We start from the raw sequence: 21,072 nt of genomic DNA, 5'->3' as shown, positions 1-21,072 counted from the left end.
GTGCAGCCCGAATATAGATTGAACTCATCATCTTTTAAGATTAAAAAGCTATACCTGTTAAAAGGTTTGAATGCATCTGCTGTTAAATAAATCCACACTACCGCTTGAAATTCTCTTTATTCAAGTTTAAGAAAAACTTCTTGTCACAAAGCAATAAAACAGTAAAGCTTCATCTATTAGGTAGATAAAGCTGCTTCTGCACACGCTGTTGACTGAACGTCAAAGTGTGACCTATTTAGCTGTCAGACTTAAAAAACAACAACAACCGAATGTGAGTGAATTTATTCAACAATTACACTATTCATGAAAGCTTTCCCACTTTCAGTTGGCGTTTCAGGTCACCTATGTTTTGTCTAAGTTTTATATGTCTATGTTGACGTATCAGCTTCTCCATCATGTCGTTTCTTTACTTTCCCCGTCTGTCTGAAATTCTCCAGCAGGGGGCGACGTCCTTTTTGACTTTTTGTTCCATGGTACAGTTGGTTTGTTGTCCATAGTATACAAAGTAAACATATGCCTGCGGACAACTTCTGCTGTCGGCTGAAGGAAGCCAAAAAGAGTCTTCAATGCTCTCACGTCCTCCAAAGCATCATGGGCCTTGTAGTTTATCCCCAGCAGCTCCCTGACAAGGTTTTCCTGGCCAAAGCTCTGCAGGCCACGGTCCCTCAGCAGCTCCCGAGCCAGCGGAAGGGTGTCCACACAACCCGAAACTGAACCCTCGAACTGCGCTCTCAGGTCCAGCTCATCAAGAGCCCGAGCCAGCAGGGGGCAGTCGAAGTGTCGGATGTTGTGGCCGACGACGAGGGGTCGACCGAGCATTTGAAGGAAAGCGATGAAGGAGACCACGACCTCTCTGAGGGAGTTGGTGAAGACGAGGCGACGATCTAGGTAGAGTCTCTGTCCGCGGACCTTAAAGCCCGTGACTCTGGCTGCTCGTCGCTCAATGCGACAGCGGGGGACGACGTACAGGTTGAGCGAGTGGCCGGCGCTTACTGCAGCCAGTTGGATGATCTCGCAGTGTTGACCTGGACATTAGAAACAATGCAGAGATCAGGGCATGGCATCATTTGCTCTGGATTAGAAAGCTGTAATTCCATTAACCAGAAAATTGCAGCAATTAAAATTACGGAAATACGTAATGGAAAAATGGCAACATTGAAAAGAATGAAGTTGTTTTTTTTTTGCCCATGTCAAAACAATAATGTTATATCGAAAATTTTCGCATCACACGAGTCACATGATCAACAATCGGATGTTCATACTGGTGAAAATGACAAAAACAATGGCTAAAGCCCTGGTAGTAGGATGATGATGTGTTTTGTGTTCTTACTGTGACACAGTTCATACATGTTGTGTAGTTCAAACACAGACTACAGCACATACTTAGCGGCTCCCAAGTCTAAGGGGCTTATCTCAACAAGGTCATACTTCATAAAGTTATAAGACGCCAATTATCCCTGGGACTGAGAAACCTTTCACGGTTGAAGGCCGGAAGTGCTTTGGTCTTCTTGCCCTTTGGTGGCCCGTACACTACAAAAATAAATGGTCAGATAAGATAAATACAATTAAATTAATTAAGATTAGGCACCCTGCGACAGACTGGCGACCTGTCCAGGGTGACCCCGCCTCTCGCCCGTTAGCTGGAGAGGCACCAGCAACCCTCCCGACTTCACTAAGGGACAAGGGTGTAAAGAAAATGGATGGATGGATGGATGGATGGATGGATGGATGGATGGATGGATGGATGGATGGATGGATGGATGGATGGATGGATGGATGGATAGATCAGGCACCCCCTTTGTTTTCTTTCCCTTACTTCCAACTAATTTCTGTTCATAACGCTTTGCTCTCGTCTTTTTCTTTGCTTTATTTGTCATTTCCTTAGCTTTGCTTCTTCAGGTTTGTGTTTTTCTGTTAAAATGTAGTTCAAGGGTTAAAACGCAAAACTCCAGAGATGTAAAAAGCTATTTAAAAGGAAGCTGAGCTTTTTAGGCCTCCAAGACGTGTTAGATAATTCAAGCTACAAGGGAGCTTGTCTTCATATTTTGTAAAACACTGCATATATATATACTTACTAAAAATAAAAACTTATTTTTTACACTGTCTTTTTAAAATATTATTTTAACTGTCTTTATTTGAGCAAAGCTAAATGTAGATAATTCATAAAGTTAAGTTCCTTTCTTGAGTGCACAAACTTGGCGAATAAAGCCGATTCTGACAGCAGTAAAGTTAAAAATCAGACATCTGCTTCAATGTTTGGCCAGATTTATTCTTCCTATCACGTCCAGATCCCACTTGAAAATGAGATCTCTATCTCAATGGCGTTTACCTGGTTAAATAAAGGAAATAAATAAAAACATCCAAAAGGAATTACCTTGCAGGCGACTGAAAGACTCACACAAATTCACAGCTAGTTTCATACTTCATAAAGCTATAAGCTGCCAATTATCCCGGAGAAGTGCCACTTTTTACTGAAATGTTCTCATCTGTTTGGTCATTTTGACCGATTAAAGAAGAACCAGGAAGTCTGAGCTTAGTCTCTATGTAGCACTTTATGTGACTCTACCGCTACGGGTTGTGTGCTAACAACTTAATCTTTACCATTTAATCCGTTATTATAATAAGTCATCGTACCCAAGCCTGTAGTCTCCAGGTCGAAGAAAACTAAAGGATGTTGCTTGAAGTTTTCATCTTCGTCAGTTTCTGGTTGCATCACGCGGCGACCAAAGTAGAGACATTCATTACTAAATATAAACTTAACCGCTGCTCCGAGATTTAGCTGCTGAAAAATGGTTGAATTAAAGTCTTACTGTATTCGGGAAAAGCAGTTCTAACAGCGTCAGGCTACATTTCCCCGTCCATGGTTTTTTTTTCTTTCTTTTAAATTTTGCACACGGAAACGGAAAGATTTTCAAAATAAAACCCTTGTTATTGAACTTCCGGCAGATTACAAATCAAAAGCTTTTTTTACGTTTGTCTATTGCAGTAAAATACTTTGTATTTTTATTTCAAAGAAGTAAAAATATGAATGAAAATAAGAATGATAAAAAAGTTAAAACATTTTCAGCATATATCAATGTCACATATCCTGTACATCATAAGTGAAAGGAAATGAATAAGAAAGCTTCAATAACCCGAACACAATTTAACCCATGCTTTGTCACTTATTTCAAGCAAAAATATGAATACAAAAATAATAATTTCGAAACTGTTTCAGGACATTTCATCCTGTGCAATATAAATGAACATAAAAAACCTATCTGTTTACATATATACATCACATTATTTGTCACTTTTTAGGTAAAATATGAAGACTAAAAAATTCTGTTTAAAACTAGCATCTTGTGTAATATAAATAAAAAAATAAATAAATCCTAGTTCCCTGCACATGCAGCTGTACGCCTTTAAACTCATTCTTTGGTGATTCAGTTTTATTGACTTCATGTAAAAAAACTGTTGGGAATTTATTATGCTGCTTTTGACCTACCTGATTTTCCTGTTATTAGAAAGAATAATTAGAATGATAATTACATCAACATATTGGCAAAAGTGGGTAGAGTACCTAAAAATTACAGTCAAGTAAGAGCAACCATACTTCAACATATTTGCACTCAAGTAAAATAAAAAAATAAGAAATACTGGAAGTAAGAGTAAAAATGTGTTTAGTAAATAATATTATATTAACTGAGCAACATCTGATTTAATACTTAAAAAATATGTCATCACACAGACCAAAATTTAAAGACACATACAAATAAAAAACTGCACATTATAAGAAAACATTTTTCCAAATATTTGTTTGAATATAAAACTGATCAAACTACAAACCCAATTCCAACGAATTTGGGAGATTGTGCAAAACAAGTTAAAACAGAATACAAAGATCTGCAAACACTTTTCAACCTCTATTCAATTGGATACACTACAAAGACAAGATATTTAATAGTCAAATGGTCCTATATTGCACTTCATAATAGTGATATTTGATACCACTGATTTTCTTTCCGATCCGATACCGAGTAAAAATGAAAGCTGGTATCAGCGATATCAATATTTTGAGCAAACAATTTGTCTGCTGTGGCGCAAAACGTGGGTATGCACTGTATGCAACACATAACGGCGCTGCTCTAGAGGGAGCACAAAAACTATGTGGGGAATTTTTTTTCTAGTTGATATTTTCTGTACTTAGCTGTTTGTGCAAGTTTGAAAAGCTGAGTGAAGCTGACACCCCATCCACGTTAAAAAAAAAAAAAAACAGCAAATAGTCTGAGTGGTTAGTGCTTGTGCCTTTAAAATTTTTGTTTGTGCAGCTTTGGTTTCTGATTCTGAGATATTAAAATTTATTTTTAGGTCATCCAGAGTTCAGCAGCCCCCTTCTTGCTCCAAAACAAACCAAAGTCGGCTACTTCGTTAGTGCTCCCTTTGTGCAGGTTTTGTGCCATTAAAACTGTCTTTTGTGCAGCTTTCGTTGTTGAGATATTAAACGCTATAATTTTAATTTCGTATGTTATTGTGTAAGTTAAATTCTGCAGCTTTTCAGCTGTTGTACAATGTGTACCTTCTTTTATTTTTAACTTCAATAAAGATTTAGAACAAGAAGAAATTTGCCTCATTTCAAGAAATGTTTTAAGATAGCGATTTTCTCACCAATATGGCTCTCTCCACAATAATTGAATCGGGTCATTAGAGGGCACGCAGCTGTGACGGTAATGTGTTTAATTTTTTGTGTCTGTTCAACTGTGCTTTGGTTTCGAAGGTCTGAACAATCATATTCATTCACATTGTTGACTTACTTTCTGCTGATAATGCTGCAAACGGGTAAAAAAAAGAAAAAGAAAAAAAATCCATAGCTAATATGCTAGCTGCTTGAGCAAATAAAGTAAAACCGGAAGTGCACGGCAGCGCCATTGGTTCAACAAAGTTCATCCATGTACTAATATTTAGTAAATATATTTTAAATGCAACGAGTTTCATTTCATCCAATTTCTGACATTAAATGTCAGAAATTGACATTTAATGTCAATTAAATGTCAATGTCAGGGTTTCATTTTTAAAAGCACATAAAATGTTTTTGCCAACTTTGCCATAGTTCTCACCAAAGACATAATATAAGGCTGGTTCTCACACAACGTCAACTAGGATTGGCTCCACCCACACTGTAGCGAGCCCTCCCTCCTCTGCTCTTTTTTCTTTCTTTCTTTTTATTTGAATGAGAGTAGTGGACTCGTCAACAGGGAGCTACAGACGGTGCGGCAGAAAAAAACCCGCCGAGGATTCTTTTCCCCTCCGTTGTTAATTTTTCTCCCCAAAACATTGCAGCCACTTTTGTTTAAAACAGGTGTCTGTCATAAATTCAGAGTCCCCCCCCCCCCCCCCTCGATTTCTCAGCTGGACTATACCGCGCAGTGTGCTATTGTTGCCACTAGACACTGTTTGCACAAATTGATAATCGTAAATCCTTCAATCACGGCACATTTTCTAAATGACGTGCCGTATTTATGTGTGAAATTAATGAAATGGATAATAGAGCAGACATTTTTAGCGGATCAGTCAAAAAAAGTAATATTACATTAATGCTGCTGATCATTTTAAAACATACAGTATTACCCATGTATTTTCTAACATTTGATATGACTGATAACCAAAAAATATCTATTTTAATCTGTAGACCCACTTCGTCATCTAGACGGAGGGTTAATTCTCTTCAGCACTATGAGAAGCTTAAAATGAAAATGACAATTACATAACAAAAAGAGGAATTTTAACTGACGTGTGTACACTTTTGAGATCTGCTGTATGGGTATAGTCTCTAACACACTTGTATTTAAAATCAAAAATCAAGTTTTGCTCAAGTCTTCTTTTAGAAGTACAATGCTGCCACCTAGACCAGGGGGTGTCAAACTCCAGTCCTGAAGGGCCGCTGTCCTGCAGTTTTTAGATGTGCCACAGGTACAAAACACCTGAATCAAATGGCTTAATTACCTCCTCAGTTCTCTAGAGCCTTGCTAATGACCTAATTATTCTATTCAGGTGTGGTGCAGCAGAGGCACTTCTAAAAGTTGCAGGACACCGGCCCTCGAGGACTGGAGTTTGACACCCCTGAGACGAAACAACTGGAAAATGAGCTAATCAAACAGACGGCGGCCACAGAAAACCTCAAATCCGAAATAATAGTTTTCATGTCAACATTTAATCAAAAAGAAAATCCCAAAATCCATGATACGTACAGTATGTAAGACCATGTATATGTATTTTTACACTATGGTGCATAAGAGATATACGAAGCATATAAAATATTTTCTTTTTCTTTTACAAGACAACCAGAAGACACATTTCTGTGTAAAATCCCTGTATGATTTCTATGATTTGGTGGAAATAAGAGGTTTTAGGAATGTACAGAAAGTTAAGTTTTAATGGTTCATACAAATAAACTAAGTCATACTTCTCACAGAAACAACAAAGTGCACAGCTACAGGACTAAATAAATTAAACAGGTCTCATTCTTTTCTATTCTCTGATTACAAAAAAAATTATTTAACCGTCATGTCATTTCATTGTGTATAAATATCTCCATTGATTTAGAGGTGCATGAGGACAAAAAAAAGAAACTACATTTAACCTCACTCAGAACGGTTTGTTTCTGTTGATATAACAACAGAAACGGGGTACATTATTAGACTTTTTCCTTTAGTAAGGGTACTTTTCATCTACTTTAAAAGTACGTATAACGACCTTGGACATATCAGGTCTCCACACCTTATACAGCTCCTGCAGCATCTTGGCGTCCTCCTCTGCATTATGAGCATCRTAGGWCTTTYSYAGAAASMTCYWGACTAAAGACACCTGTGAATAGCCCTTAATGCGCGGGAAGAGTCTCTTGCTAAGCAAGAAGGTGTCCAGGAAGCCCGACACCACCTGCTGGAACTGAGGGTACAGGTCATACTTCTTCATCACTCTGGTGAGCACGGGCGCATCAAAACGCATCACACTGTGGGCCGCCAGCAATACGGGGCGTTGGAAGGAGCGCAGAAAGTCGATGAAGGAGGTCAGAAGGTCATCGATTGGGACGGTTTCCACGGGAGACMCGYAGMGRAMCAGRYGRCCWGAYTGYACTGTGAAGCCTGTGACCTSTKTGGCGCYMTCRKYMATGTTTTGCTGAGGGACAGTGTATTTATTGAAGACTCTCTCCTCACAGACAGCGGCCAGTTGGATGATGTCACACTGTGAAGTATCTGAACGAAGACAAAAATAAAAGTAGGTTAAAGCAAACACTTGTACTCCTTGTTATCCCTAAATAAAATAGCAATGTTTTATCTTAGATGTGCTGGCCTGATGAGTCCACAGTGTACGGGGAAAACTTTATCATCTGAATACAAAAGAAAACACTGTTCATAGTTTTCATGGTAAAAAATAAAATAAAATAAATTCTACTTCACATTTCTGACTTGGTTATTCACATAGAAGCAATAAAATCATGGATTGTATGGATGACCAATCCTGTCAGAAATCAGAATACATAACTTCATAACAATTCAAACCAAGGATTTATTTAAAGTTAATGAATAAATCACACAAATTTCAATTTCAATATTTATATGTTCCTATTATGATTCTATGTTTTAATGTTTCTATTTTTTTGGTTATTTTGACAGATGTGAATTTATTAATGTATTATTTTCCCACTTTTTTCATTCCACTCCTCACAAATATATTTTTAAAGAAAAATATTTTCTTTTTAAATATATCTACAGATTGATGATATTTTTATCATTTTTTTACAGGCGTTTTCTTTCCTAATATAACTGTAAAGACGGGGTGGGAAAGATGGAGAACGATCTTTGGGGGCTTTTCTCCTATTGGCCAAGACCTAGACCATAGAAATAAGTACCCTTTATTATGCCTGCATGGTTTTGACAAGTACCCCTTAGCAACATGCTAACTTCTATCACGTTACTGGTATGAAATTTAGGATCGTTCTGGTATTTGTTGTAGATAGCAAAGTAAACTGGTATTATTTACTGTATCATGTTGACTATTTAATAGAATATTCCAGTTTGCTGGAGATCTAAGTTTGAGAATTCATGATAATGTGCTTCCCTTCAAAATAAAATGTTTCAGAAATGGGCTTTCAAGGGACATTGAAAGAAAAAAAACCCCTCATGTGCAGCAGGTATTTTCTGATGCACATCACATAATATTTGGTATGGACAAGAATAGTGTCTTGTACCCATCAAATAGTATCCCGCCAAAGTACTTTATGGTTCGCAACAGAAAGTTTTTTTTCCTTCTACGTCCCTTTAGGGACTCCGTAGTTCATCACCATTGTTTACATCCCTCCGGGTGCTAACAGTAACGGCAACGAAGCATCGAAGGAGCTGTATGACACCATTAGCTCACTGCTGATGAAACACCTGGAGGCCTTTTACGTGGTTTAACCACATGGAACTGACAGACACTCTGCCCAATTTTTACCAGCACGTCACCTTTCCCACACACAGAGACAACACTCTGGACAGTGTGTACACCAACATTCACAGTGCGTACAGAGCTCTTCCTCGCCCCCATCTTGGCCTCTCCAACCACATCTCCATCCTGCTCACGCCAGCATATTGTCCGCTGATGAAACGGATAAGGCCAACAAAGAAGACAGTCACTGTGTGGCCCAGAGATGCAGCTCCTGTGCTCCAGGACTGTTTTCAGTGCACAGACTGACTGGCAAGTCTTCAGAGAGGCAGCTACCTATGAGGGAGAGGTGGACCTGGAGGAATACATCTTCCTCTGTTCTTGGCTTCATCTCCAAGTGTGCTGATGATGTCACCACCACCAGGACAGTAACCTGTTACCCAAACCAGAAACCCTGGCTGAATGCTGAGTTGAGAGCTCTGCTGAAAGCTAGGGACGCTGCGTTCAGGACAGGCGATGCATCAGCACTCCAAGAAGCGAGGAAAGAACTGGCTGCAGGCATTGTGGGGGTCAAAGCCGCATACGCCTGGAATATTCAAGGTCACTTTACCACAAGCGATCCCCGGTGCATGTGGAAGGGTATCAAGTGCATCGCTAACTACAACATCAGGGGTGCACAATGTCAAAGGGCCCCCTCACTGCCAGATGCACTTAAGTCCTAACATCTCCCTCAGCACCAGACTAATACCACCACCTGGTGACAGGCGTCTCTGTGTAACCACAACAAATGTGAAGAAGGCCCTCCAGGAAATCAACCCTCGTAAGGCTGCAGGCCCTGACAACATCCCAGGCCAGGTACTGAGGGACTGTGTACATCAGCTGTCTGAGGTGTTGATGGACATCTTCAGCACCTCACTGTCAGTGTCATCTGTGCCCACCTGCTTAAAGACTGCCACTATTATCCCTGTCCCCAAGTGCTCCACAGTGACAGGCCTGAATGATTACTGACCTACAGCCTTAACATTGATAGTCATGAAGTGCTTTGAGAGGTTGGTCATGAACCACATCAAGGACTCCATCGACGTCACTGTGGACCCCCATCTTTACCCCTACAGGAAAAACTGCTCCACTGCTGATGTCATTTCATTGGTGATCCACATAGTCCTAACCCACCTAGAGACCAAGAACTCTTACATCTGTCTGCTYTTTCTGGATTTCTCCACAGCCTTCAAAACCATTATCCCACAGACCCTGGTGCAGAAGCTCTCCTCTCTTGGACTGAGTTCCACACTGGGCAACTGGATTCTGGAATTCCTGACCAACAGACCTCAGACTGTCAGGATCCACAACGTCTCCTCCTCCGTCACCCTCAGCTGGCTCGCCACAGGGCCCCCTCCTCTTCACTCTGCTGACATATAACTGCTCGGCAAGACACCCCAGCTGTCATATAGTGAAGTTTGCCGACAACACAGCAGTAGTGGGACGCATCACAAACAGGGATGAGTCCATATATAGAGAGGAGGTGGAAAACCTGGTGCCATGGTGCAGAGAAAATAAACTCTGCGTCAACGTGAAAAAGACCAAAGAGATGGTGGTGGATTTCAGAAGAGACAAGGATCCTCTTCAGCCCCTGTATATAGGAGGAGCAGCTGTGGAGGTGGTCTCCAGCTACTGGTACTGGGTGTGCATATATCCAGTGACCTCACCTGGAGTACCAACACCTCCTGTCTGGTAAGGAAGGCCCACCAGCATCTCTACTTGCTCAGGAAGCTGCAGAGAGCTGGACTTGGGAGCTCAGTCCTGAGGAGCTTCTGTCGCTATGTGATGGAGAGCGTTCTCTGCACCTGCATCACTGTGTGGCACAGCAGCTGCACTGCTGCTGAGAGGACGGCTCTGCAGAGGGTGGTCAAGGCTGCACAGAGGACTGTGGGGAGCACCCTTCCCTCCATCTTGGACTTCTACACAGCACGATGCAGGAGGAGGGCGCACCTCATCATAAAGGACTCCACCCATCCTGCACACAGACTGTTCCAGCCGCACCCCTCAGGCAGGAGGCTGAGGAACATCCAGAACAAAACCATCAGGCTGAGGAATAGTTTCTTCCCTTCAGCTGTCAAGACTCCTGAACTCGGGCTGCAACAAATACAGCTTCATCCCATAGATTATATAAACAGATACACATAACCATATAGATCACTTAAATTACTTTAACTGATTATATATATATATATATATATATATATTCTTTTTGTGTAGTAAATTTCTTAATCCTTAATTCATTTGTTAAACTATTTATTTGGTGGGCAGTTCATTTACCAAGTTATTTATTCACCTGTATCTAATCATATTTATGGCCAGATTGGTCCTCCATATAAAATGTGGAACAACTACATATTCCATCAGTGACGGTGCGATTTCACACGCTATCAGTGAGTGATATCACACTCACTGATACTGTGTAAACAGCATTGAATTTTATTGCACTGTGGTTCTCAGGAGAAATGATGTGAAGATATAAAAAATAATTATTGATTCTGGACTCCATTTTTTAAATTTTATATATAGTTTCATTTTAACTCGAACAATAAGAAGCGCTAATCTCTGATGATTATGCCTGGGTGTCTGCCAAACCAAACTGAACACTCGTGGTTCCCGATGTGATCAGACAGGATGCCGTATAAGAGTTGTGGTCTGGTGTTGCACGACTGCTGTGCTGATTCAGGTCATGTGACGAGGACCGTGAGTGACGAAGGCAATGGGAAAGTGGCAAAGATGGACTCTGAGGAATGTCAAACAAATGCACCAAAACAAAGAGATGACCTTTTGCACTTCACTTTGATGCATATTTGACATTTTGTTGCCCTACGGTACTCCGGGTAGTGACAGAATCAGGGTGAGGGATAGTATTACACTAGATGAGAGATTTGTCTGCTGCTGAGAGTGGTCGTTGTGGTTTCCTCTGCGTTCCTTAATTAGCTGGGGAAAATTCTGGAAAGGTGACATCTAAAATTTCATGTCCTGCCAAAATGTCGGGATGGTTTTGACACACAGCGTCATCTTCCCCTGCCAGCACACACAAAAGCAAAATCTGCTTCTGGTTTCAGCCTTGGTGTTGCTTAAGGGCTAAATTTCTCTCTCAGTGTCTGTCATTATATCAAAAATAAAATATACACGTGAATCTGGTGACTCCAACTGAATTAGAGTGATTTACGACTAGTCCGTTTGAGGTGGAATATTCTAGATAATCAGACTTTTTAGGACGCCCTTTAAACTCTGTATGCAAAACTGGTCACTTTGTTTATGTTTAGCATATGTTGTTCACTTCCCAAAGTACTTGTGTATGTGCAGTGTGAGTCACCACTATGTGGCATAAGGGTGAGTCACTGTATGAGGACAAAGTCTCTCTATGCTGTATTGAACAGGATCTGTATAAAGGAGGTTTTGGTTTGTGAACTGTCTGTGAAGATTTGCCTGGTCGCCATATGAGTCCCAGGTTCACGGGACTCAAAGAACAAGCGATTATTCTTTGTCTAATGTGGATTATTTTCTCATTACTCAACCTTTATGTGCCAAACTGAGAGGTTAAGTGGCATCTTTGATGATGTTCAGGTTGCTCTTTGTAGAGTCATGTTGTCACTCCACCCTGCTCTGACTAATAAACCAAACTTAATTTCTACATTCCAGTCCGAGTGGGAGGGAAACAGAAACGTAGATGTTCCCTGATCTTCACCTTATCAGAGATTCCACCTGACTTGCACGGCTCATGCTGGACTCGTAAAGCGATCGGCATTTTTATACAACCTCGCTGGAACACAATAAAGAGGCCTCGGCCTCAGAATTCACTAAGCAACAAAAACACTAATGGTAAAAGCATATTTATACTCAATATACAGGAGATAAAAAAACAACAACATATAAAATATTGTGTTTTTATTCCCATTTATACCAACAAGGAAATAACTTTGTATCAATATACTTCAATTTAGTTAAATTCACATAAATCTAGTGTATGTATCACATAAGCACATCGTATTACTGCATAATACATTTTTCTTCAAAAAATAGTTTTACTATAATTTTCTTATTCACACCAAACCAAAAGCAAAAAAGCATATAATTTAATGGTGATCAAAAAATAAATAACATATATTAATTTGTACTGAAAAACTGATTTGTGATGTGTTATAGGTATTTAAAACTATTACCTAATCCAGTGGCCTCCAGGTCAATGAAAACGATGATTTTGTCAGCCATCTAGAATAAAATTAGTTAAAGCGTCATTTAAAGAAACAGCTGCATTAAAAACAGGTTGAAAAAAAAGTGAAATCGGTGAACTTTATCAGCTGAATCTCCAGTAATGAGAACATGAGGAAATAAAACTCACCTTCCAGGTATGTCTGGTTCTTCGTCAGCTGAGCAGTGGGAGTTGTGAAGCCGGCCGGAGCGAGGAGCTTCATTTATAGTAGCTCATTTGGAAACAAACCTGAGCTCCACTTTCATTTTAGTTCAAAGAGAAACACATCAAGTCTGCATCGTTTCTTCCTCCCCGCCTTCGTCATGAAAAAGTCCGTCAGCCACCAATTCTGACTCGGTTCCACGGGTCTGCTTACCTGTCATAACAGGTCGTAGATGCGGAACAGCAAAACACAGCTGACTTTGTGTGAAACGGGAAGTTTCGATGCTCTTCGCTCACTTTCATTTCGGCTGCCGCCACGAGCGAGTCCGGAAAATTAGTTGTTGTTTGAAGCACACGCGACGCAGATTCGGTAGATTAAACAACAAAAGCTATAATGAAAAAATATTAAACTATAAATAAATTATATGTTTCTATATTGGAGGTCGTATTATTTTTTGGTTAATATTATTGTAATTATTAAGCTGTTAGCTACTTTATATTGCTAACAAGTTCTAGTTAGTTGAATTTAGGAGTTCAGCTGAAGGTTTTTGGTTTAATGTTATTTCCATGTGGCGTCCGGCAGAGGGCGCCAAAGCTGACATGTTTAAATGGGTTGTATTGTGAGCAGCACATCTTAGCTGCGTCAGAGAAAATATTTACTTTGACACTTTGTAGCGTTAAAGAGATCTAATTGCTTGTCTTCTATTTTTGAAGAAAGACTTTTCTCGTTGATTTCAAACAACTTGTTTTAATTTTTTCAATATTGGAGAACAAACCGGATGGCTTAAATTATAATATTTAATGTAGTTCAGTAAGTACATTCAAAAGTACGGATTTTTAAAATACTTTTATTGAATCCTGGCAAGTTTGTCTTATGAATGATTTATTTTTTTAAAGAAAAAAAAACAAACAGAAACAGACAGAACCAGGTGTGGCTTGTTGGCAAAAAAATAATGTTTTGCCATGTTTAACAATCATGGTTACACCATCGTATGTGACGCTCCTTGTCATAATTACACTGAACGTTTCAAAGAAGAAGATGTTCTCTGAGCAGGTCTGGACCTGCTCAGAGAAGAAGTTATAAACCAGATCCCTGGTCCGCTCACCTGAAGAGAACTGCCAAAGCAATAGGCCAACACTGCTAAGTAGAAGTTGAAAAATGAGAGCTTCTGGCTGGATTGGAATTACATATTCTTCCCAAATAGTGATGGTGAAATCCAGAGCAGTATTGATGTCAATGACTGGTGGTGGAATATCGCAGACATCACCACCAGAGGGGCCAGTCCTGAAGCCCTAACTGAGCACTCAGAGTGGCAGTCAAGGCCAAAGTTTCTATAACTTTCTGATGATGAATAACTTCGTAACTTTATTAAAGAACAACAACAATAAAATCAACAAAACGTGTTCAAATTAATGACCCAACAGAAATAATAATCTCAGTATTTATTGTTTCAACAAGGTGTTGCGAAATTCTGTGCGTTTCGGTTCCATTACCAAAATAGCAGAGCAGGAGTTTAAAATTAACTAATCAACCACTGCTGTGTTCAGGGAGCTTATTAATAATCGCAAAAGAAATATCAAGCCTGCAAACCTAATATCGTAACGGACTGAATGCTGTTTTTAAAGTTGGCATGTGGAGCGCAGGAGGTTACCATGGCAACGGGTGTGCGTGACAAAGAGAGGAGTAAGGGTGTGAACGCACCTATAAAGGTGCGAGTGGTTTAGAGTCAATCACCTGTTCAGGTTATTTTACCTTTGTCTTGGTTCATCACAGCCGCTGTAGTTTCTGAACGTYCAATAAACGACAAACTTGGACTAATTACCTCGTTCTTTGTGAGTAAGTAATTTACAACAAACATCAAACACGGTAAATATGTTTAATTAAGTATTTAACAAACAAATGGCTTCTACCGCGATAATTATGTGAAATTAAATTAATCGTCTAATAAAAAAATAGCTTGGTGCTGTCGGGCTCAGAGTCTGAGAAGTTTTTCCTTTATCAAAAAAATTTTTTGGCCTCTTATTTAGTGGAAACATTGATAGTGATGAGACTTTCTCCAAAAATAATAACCTTTTTCAACCTTTATAGCTCCACTGTTGAAAATGAGAAGCTAACATTCACAAATAACAGTGAAATAAAATCCAGTCCAACATCTGGTTTKAGGTGATTCCTCTGGAACCTGTTGGAGGAAAAATATCCCAACTTCAGAAGATGAGCTTTAACTTAACGGAGCTCTGTGGTTCCTCCTATCAGTATGAGAGTCAGGGTGAGGAGGCGCCAAGTTAGGAAGAGAAGTGGAAGTTGCAGGATCTTCAGAACAAACAGGTCATGATGCTAGGCTACTGATGATCCCTCTGTCTGGACACAGGATCAATATAGCCAGTTTAAAAGCTAAAATGAATGGTTATATGCCAGACATGGAAAACTGGGATGACTCCATGCCATGATGTTCAGAATTTAGTTCTCATGGCATCTCATGGTGTCAACATTGCAACAAGTGGGTTGAGGGAAATACAGCTTTATTTTGTAGCAATTCAAGAGCTACCCAGCTTTTATCGCTTTGCAAAAAAATTAATCAGCACAGAAACTCCAAAGCACACAAAGAAGCTATTTATATATGGACTCTATTTTTTTTTCAGCCAACGAGTTCTAGCTTCAGAGAGATTCAGCAGCTGAGATTGAGTCCAAAATCCGATGCGAGATTCATCCGTGCTGCAGTGAATCCGTCAATCTTTATAGATATCTCCCTCTTCTTCCTCACATCGTGTCTTTAGTAAACTTTCAAAACAAAAACGGAAGATTTGGGATTTATCTTAGTGAAAGAATTACATATAAATAATAGTCTTTACCACCTGTGTAAACTTTGCTGGGGAATGTTATAACACATAATATATTTTTTAGAATATGTGTTATATTGTTTCATTTCTAATATAGGCTCTTGTGATGCTAATCTAATTTAAGTTAGAGAATAATTTATTTTTTTTTTAGATTTACGGAATCTCAGTTAGAGATAGCGGGGCTGAATCCGTATTACACCAAGCACTGTAGCTAATATTAGCTGGTATCTCGTCGGTGGACATAAATACAGTAAGGTAATATTCTAATCACAATATATACACAATAATATTTCCATCTTACTTGTGAAATGTTGTTTGTGGAGCCCTCACATCAATAGTCAGAACAACAATATCCCTCAGTGCTGAGGCATCTTCTGCTGTTTTGATTGAGCAAAGTAGGAGGGTATACCGCTCCAAGATGGCCGCCGTATTTCCTGCGCCGGAGCAGCCAATGCGGGATCTACTCATATATTAATCTATGGTGGTATCACCCATGGAGGGATTTCTTTATTTAAATAGGTTCATTTTTCAGAGGGATACAAAGTGAGGATATCGTGATTTTAGTAATTACATGTTTATAAGAGGCTCAGTGCCTCCAAATCCATGGCCATGGTCTTGAGCCGGAAAAGGGTAGAGTGCCTTCTCCAGGTCAGGGGGGTCGTCCTGCCTCAAGTGGAGGAGTTTAAGTATCTGGGGATCTTCTTCACGAATGAGGGAAGAAGGGAGCGGGAGATCGACAGGCGGATTGGGGCAGCGTCTGCCGTGAAGCGGGCGTTGTACCGGTCCGTCGTGGTGAAGAGAGAGTTGAGCCAAAAAGCGAAGCTCTCGATTTACCGGTCGATCTACGTTCCCACCCTCATCTATGGTCATGAGCTTTGGGTCATGACCGAAAGAACGAGATCACGGGTACAAACGGCAGAAATGGGTTTCCTCCGCAGGGTGGCTGGGCTCTCCCTTAGAGATAGGGTGAGAAGCTCGGGCTTCTGGGAGGGACTCAGAGTGGAGCCGCTGCTCCGCCACGTCGAGAGGAGCCAGTTGAGGTGGCTCGGGCATCTGGTCAGGATACCTCCTGGACGCCTCCCTAGTGAGGTGTTCCGGGCACGTCCCACCGGGAGGAGGCCTCGGGGAAGACCCAGGACACGCTGGAGGGATTATGTCTCTCGGCTGGCCTGGGAACGCCTTGGGATTCCTCCGGAGGAGCTGGAAGAAGTGGCTGGGGAGAGGGAAGTCTGGGCCTCCCTTCTGAAGCTGCTGCCCCCGTGACCCGACCCCGGATAAGCGGAAGAAAATGGATGGATGGATGTTTATAAGAGCAATTTTCTGTTGTCCTTCCATGGAAGCGTGCAGCTTTCAAACGGAAATAAAACACTTTTTAATATAAGTTGCTGCTTAACATGATTAACACAGAACTGCCAAAACTTACAAAAATACCAGACAAAGTGAATCACAGCAACGTCATCAGCCGGTGTAATGCTGAACTGACATGGTGAAGCTAGTAGCAGCTTCAGAACGGAGCTGCGCCAAAAGCTAACAGAAGCTAACAAACACTGAATAGAAGAAGAGCTGCCATTTATACCGTTGCAGCCAAGCATGATTTAATGTTACACAATACAGTTTTACCAAGTTGCTCAAAGTCTAAACTGGCAATGCTGTGCATTTAAGGTGTAAAGTTTACCTTCGACCAAACGCCCCCCAAAGGAATCCCAGCGCCCCCTTTTTGTAAAAATTTCCGCCAGCGCCCCCTGCCGTACTCTGAATGACCCCCGGGGGGCGGTACCGCCCACGTTGAGAACCGCTAATATAGACTATTAAATGCACTCTCCGGACATTTTTAATTTTGGGTGGAAAAAATAAATGTATTGTTCAATCAGATTTTTCACCTACATAACGTGTTATGCCTGTGTCATCTGCTGTACCTGTGCTACTGGTCAAACAAAAAAGAACAGTGAAATCTGAAGTGTGGTCCTGCTCCTTCAAGTGTAGACAACGCACAGCCACTGAAACACTCAATAGAATATTTTTATTTTCCTTTACAAGTCAAGCAGAAGACACATTTTCTGTACATACTTAAAATCCCTATGTGGTTTCTATGATTTGGTGTAAATAAGAGGTTTTTAGGAATGTATAGAAAATTTAGTTTTAATGGTTTGACAATTAAATTGAGCCATACTTCTCACAGAAACAAAGTGCACAGCTACAGGACTAAATAAAATAAGTGGATCTAAAAGGTTTTCCAATTATCTGATTACTAGAAATATAACCACCATCTTACTTCATTATGTATAAATATTTCCATTGATTTAGAGGTGCATGATGACAAAAAAAAGAAACCACATTTATCCTCACTCAGAACTTTGTTTCTGTGGATACATCGGTTCGTTTTCAGGGTACATTATTAGACTTTTTCCTTTAGTAAAAATACTCTTAATTTACTTCAGAAGTACTTGCTAAAACCGCAAACTGGTCAGGTCTCCACACCTTATACAGCTCCTGCAGCATCTTGGCGTCCTCCTCTGCATTATGAGCATCGTAGGACTTTTGTAGAAAGATCTTGACTAAAGACACCTGTGAATAGCCCTTAATGCGCGGGAAGAGTCTCTTGCTAAGCAATAAGGTGTCCAGGAAGCCCGACACCACCTGCTGGAACTGAGGGTACAGGTCATACTTCTTCATCACTCTGGTGAGCACAGGCATATCAAAACGCTTCGCATTGTGGGCCGCCAGCAATACGGGGCGTTGGAAGGAGCGCAGGAAGTCGATGAAGGAGGTCAGAAGGTCATCGATTGGGACGGTTTCCACGGGAGACACGTAGAGGACCAGGTGACCAGATTGCACTGTGAAGCCTGTGACCTCTGTGGCGCCCTCATCAATGTTTTGCTGAGGGACAGTGTATTTATTGAAGACTCTCTCCTCACAGACAGCGGCCAGTTGGATGATGTCACACTGTGAAGTATCTGAACGAAGACAAAAATAAAAGTAGGTCAAAATTCTCTAATGACGACAGCAAAAATGTTCCATTTTATAGAACGCTCCAGCCCCTTTTAATGACATACAAATATGGGACAGAAACATGGATGATATCTTTAAATAGACTGGACATTTACAGGTGAATAGATTTACTGTAGAAAAGTTACAAAGAACAAAGCTGGTTCGTAATCCAGTCCTGATGAGTCAAACTGAAAGTGTCATGGAGTCACTGAACAGCATCATGACATTAACACCGACATGTAAAATAATACTGAAGAAATAAATATATAAAATAAAACGTAAATAAGTGATAAGTCTCTTATGACTTACGGTCTGTAAATTTTCTTCTTAGTATTAGATGTGGTCTCAACAAACCCATAGCACTTCAACAGTTTTATCTCATCTCTTACCTGAAAACAGGGTCTGTTTGTTCTTGCCATACAGTCCCTGTATTTATTATTGCTCGAAAAGTCTTAACGTACCAGTTTTTTCCTCTGTATTTCCTTCAGTTCCTTATTATTCTAGCATTTTATCCTTTGTGTATTTCCATTTAGTTTCCTTTGATTAGTGTTATCCTTTCTTGGTTTATTGTTATTTTCCTCTTTATTTTTTCCTTTTATTAGCTTGCTCCTGTTTTTACTGACATCACCATCTTCACTCATCATGCGTTTCACCTGAATCAGGAAATATATATTTGAATAAGTTGGTTTGAGAACTTTGTAAAGTTGCCGCTCCACCCTGCTCTGACTAATAAACCAAACTTAATTTCTCCATTCCTCTTTTTGGTAGAGACCGAGGTCCGAGTGGGAGTGAAACAGGAACCAAGATGTTCCCTGATCTTCACCTCACTGGAGCACAATAAAGAGGCCTAAGCTTCTTCCCACCTGAGCTAAGAGGAAGTCTTTATACTTTGTCTTCAAATAAACAAATATGAAGGAATGCACCGTAATAAATCAGTTAGCAAAGAAACGTTTTAAAATGACATCTTGAAACCCGCTAAAATGATTCGTAGTGCCGTAATATGGAATTGCAGAACCAGTGTGAAAACCCAACAAATATCAGTTAGTAACACTCTACAAAGACCAGACCTGAATTTTTTTTTCTAAATAATAAATTAAAAACGGCCACTAAATTTGTAGCGTTCATTCAGATATTTTGCTTTAATCTATGAAGCAAAAATAATAAAAATATTTCTGCTCAACATATTACAGATTAAAAAAACAGCATATGAAAAGATGTATCCATAAATGTAACTTTGTCTGTTTTTATTTTAACTTATACTGTACCTGTTAGCATTTGTGCCAGTTAAACTGTTTAGTTTAATAAGCAAAAATCCAGTGTATAGTTCGAGTTCAACTGCTTACTAATATTATTTACAACTACTCTATTCAACTACTAGTACTAATCTATTCCACTTGCAGTTCAGAAGCTGAATTAGACATCATTAGAAACATAATAACAGTTTAACAAAAGCAGAAATTGTCTACTGTTTAAAATAAGCACATCATCATATTATACATTTTTCTTTAAAAATTAGTTTTGATGTTTTTTTTATTCACACCAAACAAAAGAAACACAAAAACAGAAACAATTTAAAAATAATAATAAAATAAAGCAATTTATGAAAACATATATGAATTAGTACTAAAGATTCTGCTTTATGATGGGTGTTGTGTATAAACCGGGTGTGTGGGTTAGATTACCTAATCCAGTGGTCTCCAGGTCAAAGAAAATGATGATTTTGTCAACCATCTGGAATAAAATCAATCAAAGCTTCATTTAAAGAAACAGCTACGCTGAACAAAAATATAAACACCGCATGCCAAATATTGCTGCCATCTGGAGTTAACAACTGTAAATGAGCGTTTGCTGACATTTTATTGTACAAAAGTAATATTTCTCTTGATTTGTGTATAATTTTGAATCCAACTTGCTGTCAGTCAGCATTATTCAGTGAGTTGTTTCTTTACTCAGTGCAGGGTGGAGCATGTCCAGTGACATCAGACAAAATGAGCAACAACCGGACAATCCTTAAACTGGACAATAAAAGGCCCCAAAATGTCAAATTTTGTCACAAGTCATAAAACCTCAGATGTCACAAGTTATGCGGGCATGTTGGATGCATCTTTAATGATGTTCAGGTTACTCTTTGTAGAGACTACATTTGTAGCCGTGCACCTACTGCTCTATGTCCATCATCGGACCACGAGCCGTTTAAGACTTAATTTCCAACAGACTGGCACTTCTGCAAATCGACCTCATCCTCGTCTGCAACGAGGTCGTCACATCCGGCTCGTCCATCTGCGGGATCGGCCTCAGCTGATGACCAATAGCCACAGACCCCTATCATGTTCAAAGGACTGTAAGTCAGCTACAAATGGCCAAGCCACGATGTTATCACTGCCGATATGAAGATCAGTAATTACTGAATATACATTTTTGTTTCTCTATATATTGCCCAAACGTTC

General features: G+C 39.9%; 1 protein-coding gene and 1 long non-coding RNA gene across 3 annotated transcripts; both read right to left on the bottom strand.

The window, feature by feature from the left end:
* Positions 1-6,168: 6,168 nt before the first annotated feature.
* On the bottom strand, positions 6,169-20,976 carry LOC108166343 (exonuclease DPD1, chloroplastic/mitochondrial-like). 2 transcript variants are annotated; one of them, XM_017305115.1, is made up of 3 exons: positions 20,308-20,975; positions 18,116-18,591; positions 6,169-6,756 (listed from the first exon to the last, which is right to left on the bottom strand). In XM_017305115.1, exons 1-3 carry the CDS (start codon positions 20,354-20,356, stop codon positions 6,688-6,690), a joined length of 594 nt encoding a protein of 197 aa, XP_017160604.1. In that variant the 5' UTR covers positions 20,357-20,975; the 3' UTR covers positions 6,169-6,687. The 2 variants fall into 2 exon arrangements, with proteins under 2 accessions (XP_017160604.1, XP_017160605.1); XM_017305116.1 differs by lacking the exon at positions 6,169-6,756 and having other exon boundaries at positions 17,636-18,591; positions 20,308-20,976.
* LOC103465970 (uncharacterized) lies at positions 7,148-13,315 on the bottom strand. Its single transcript, XR_533893.2, has 3 exons — positions 12,788-13,315; positions 12,609-12,657; positions 7,148-7,232 (listed from the first exon to the last, which is right to left on the bottom strand). It is a non-coding gene; the product is annotated as an uncharacterized LOC103465970 (long non-coding RNA).
* Positions 20,977-21,072: the final 96 nt, after the last annotated feature.

The sequence above is a fragment of the Poecilia reticulata genome, linkage group LG6, assembly GCF_000633615.1.
Source record: "Poecilia reticulata strain Guanapo linkage group LG6, Guppy_female_1.0+MT, whole genome shotgun sequence".
NCBI lineage: Eukaryota > Metazoa > Chordata > Actinopteri > Cyprinodontiformes > Poeciliidae > Poecilia > Poecilia reticulata.
This window is presented reverse-complemented; position numbering and strand designations above follow the sequence as displayed.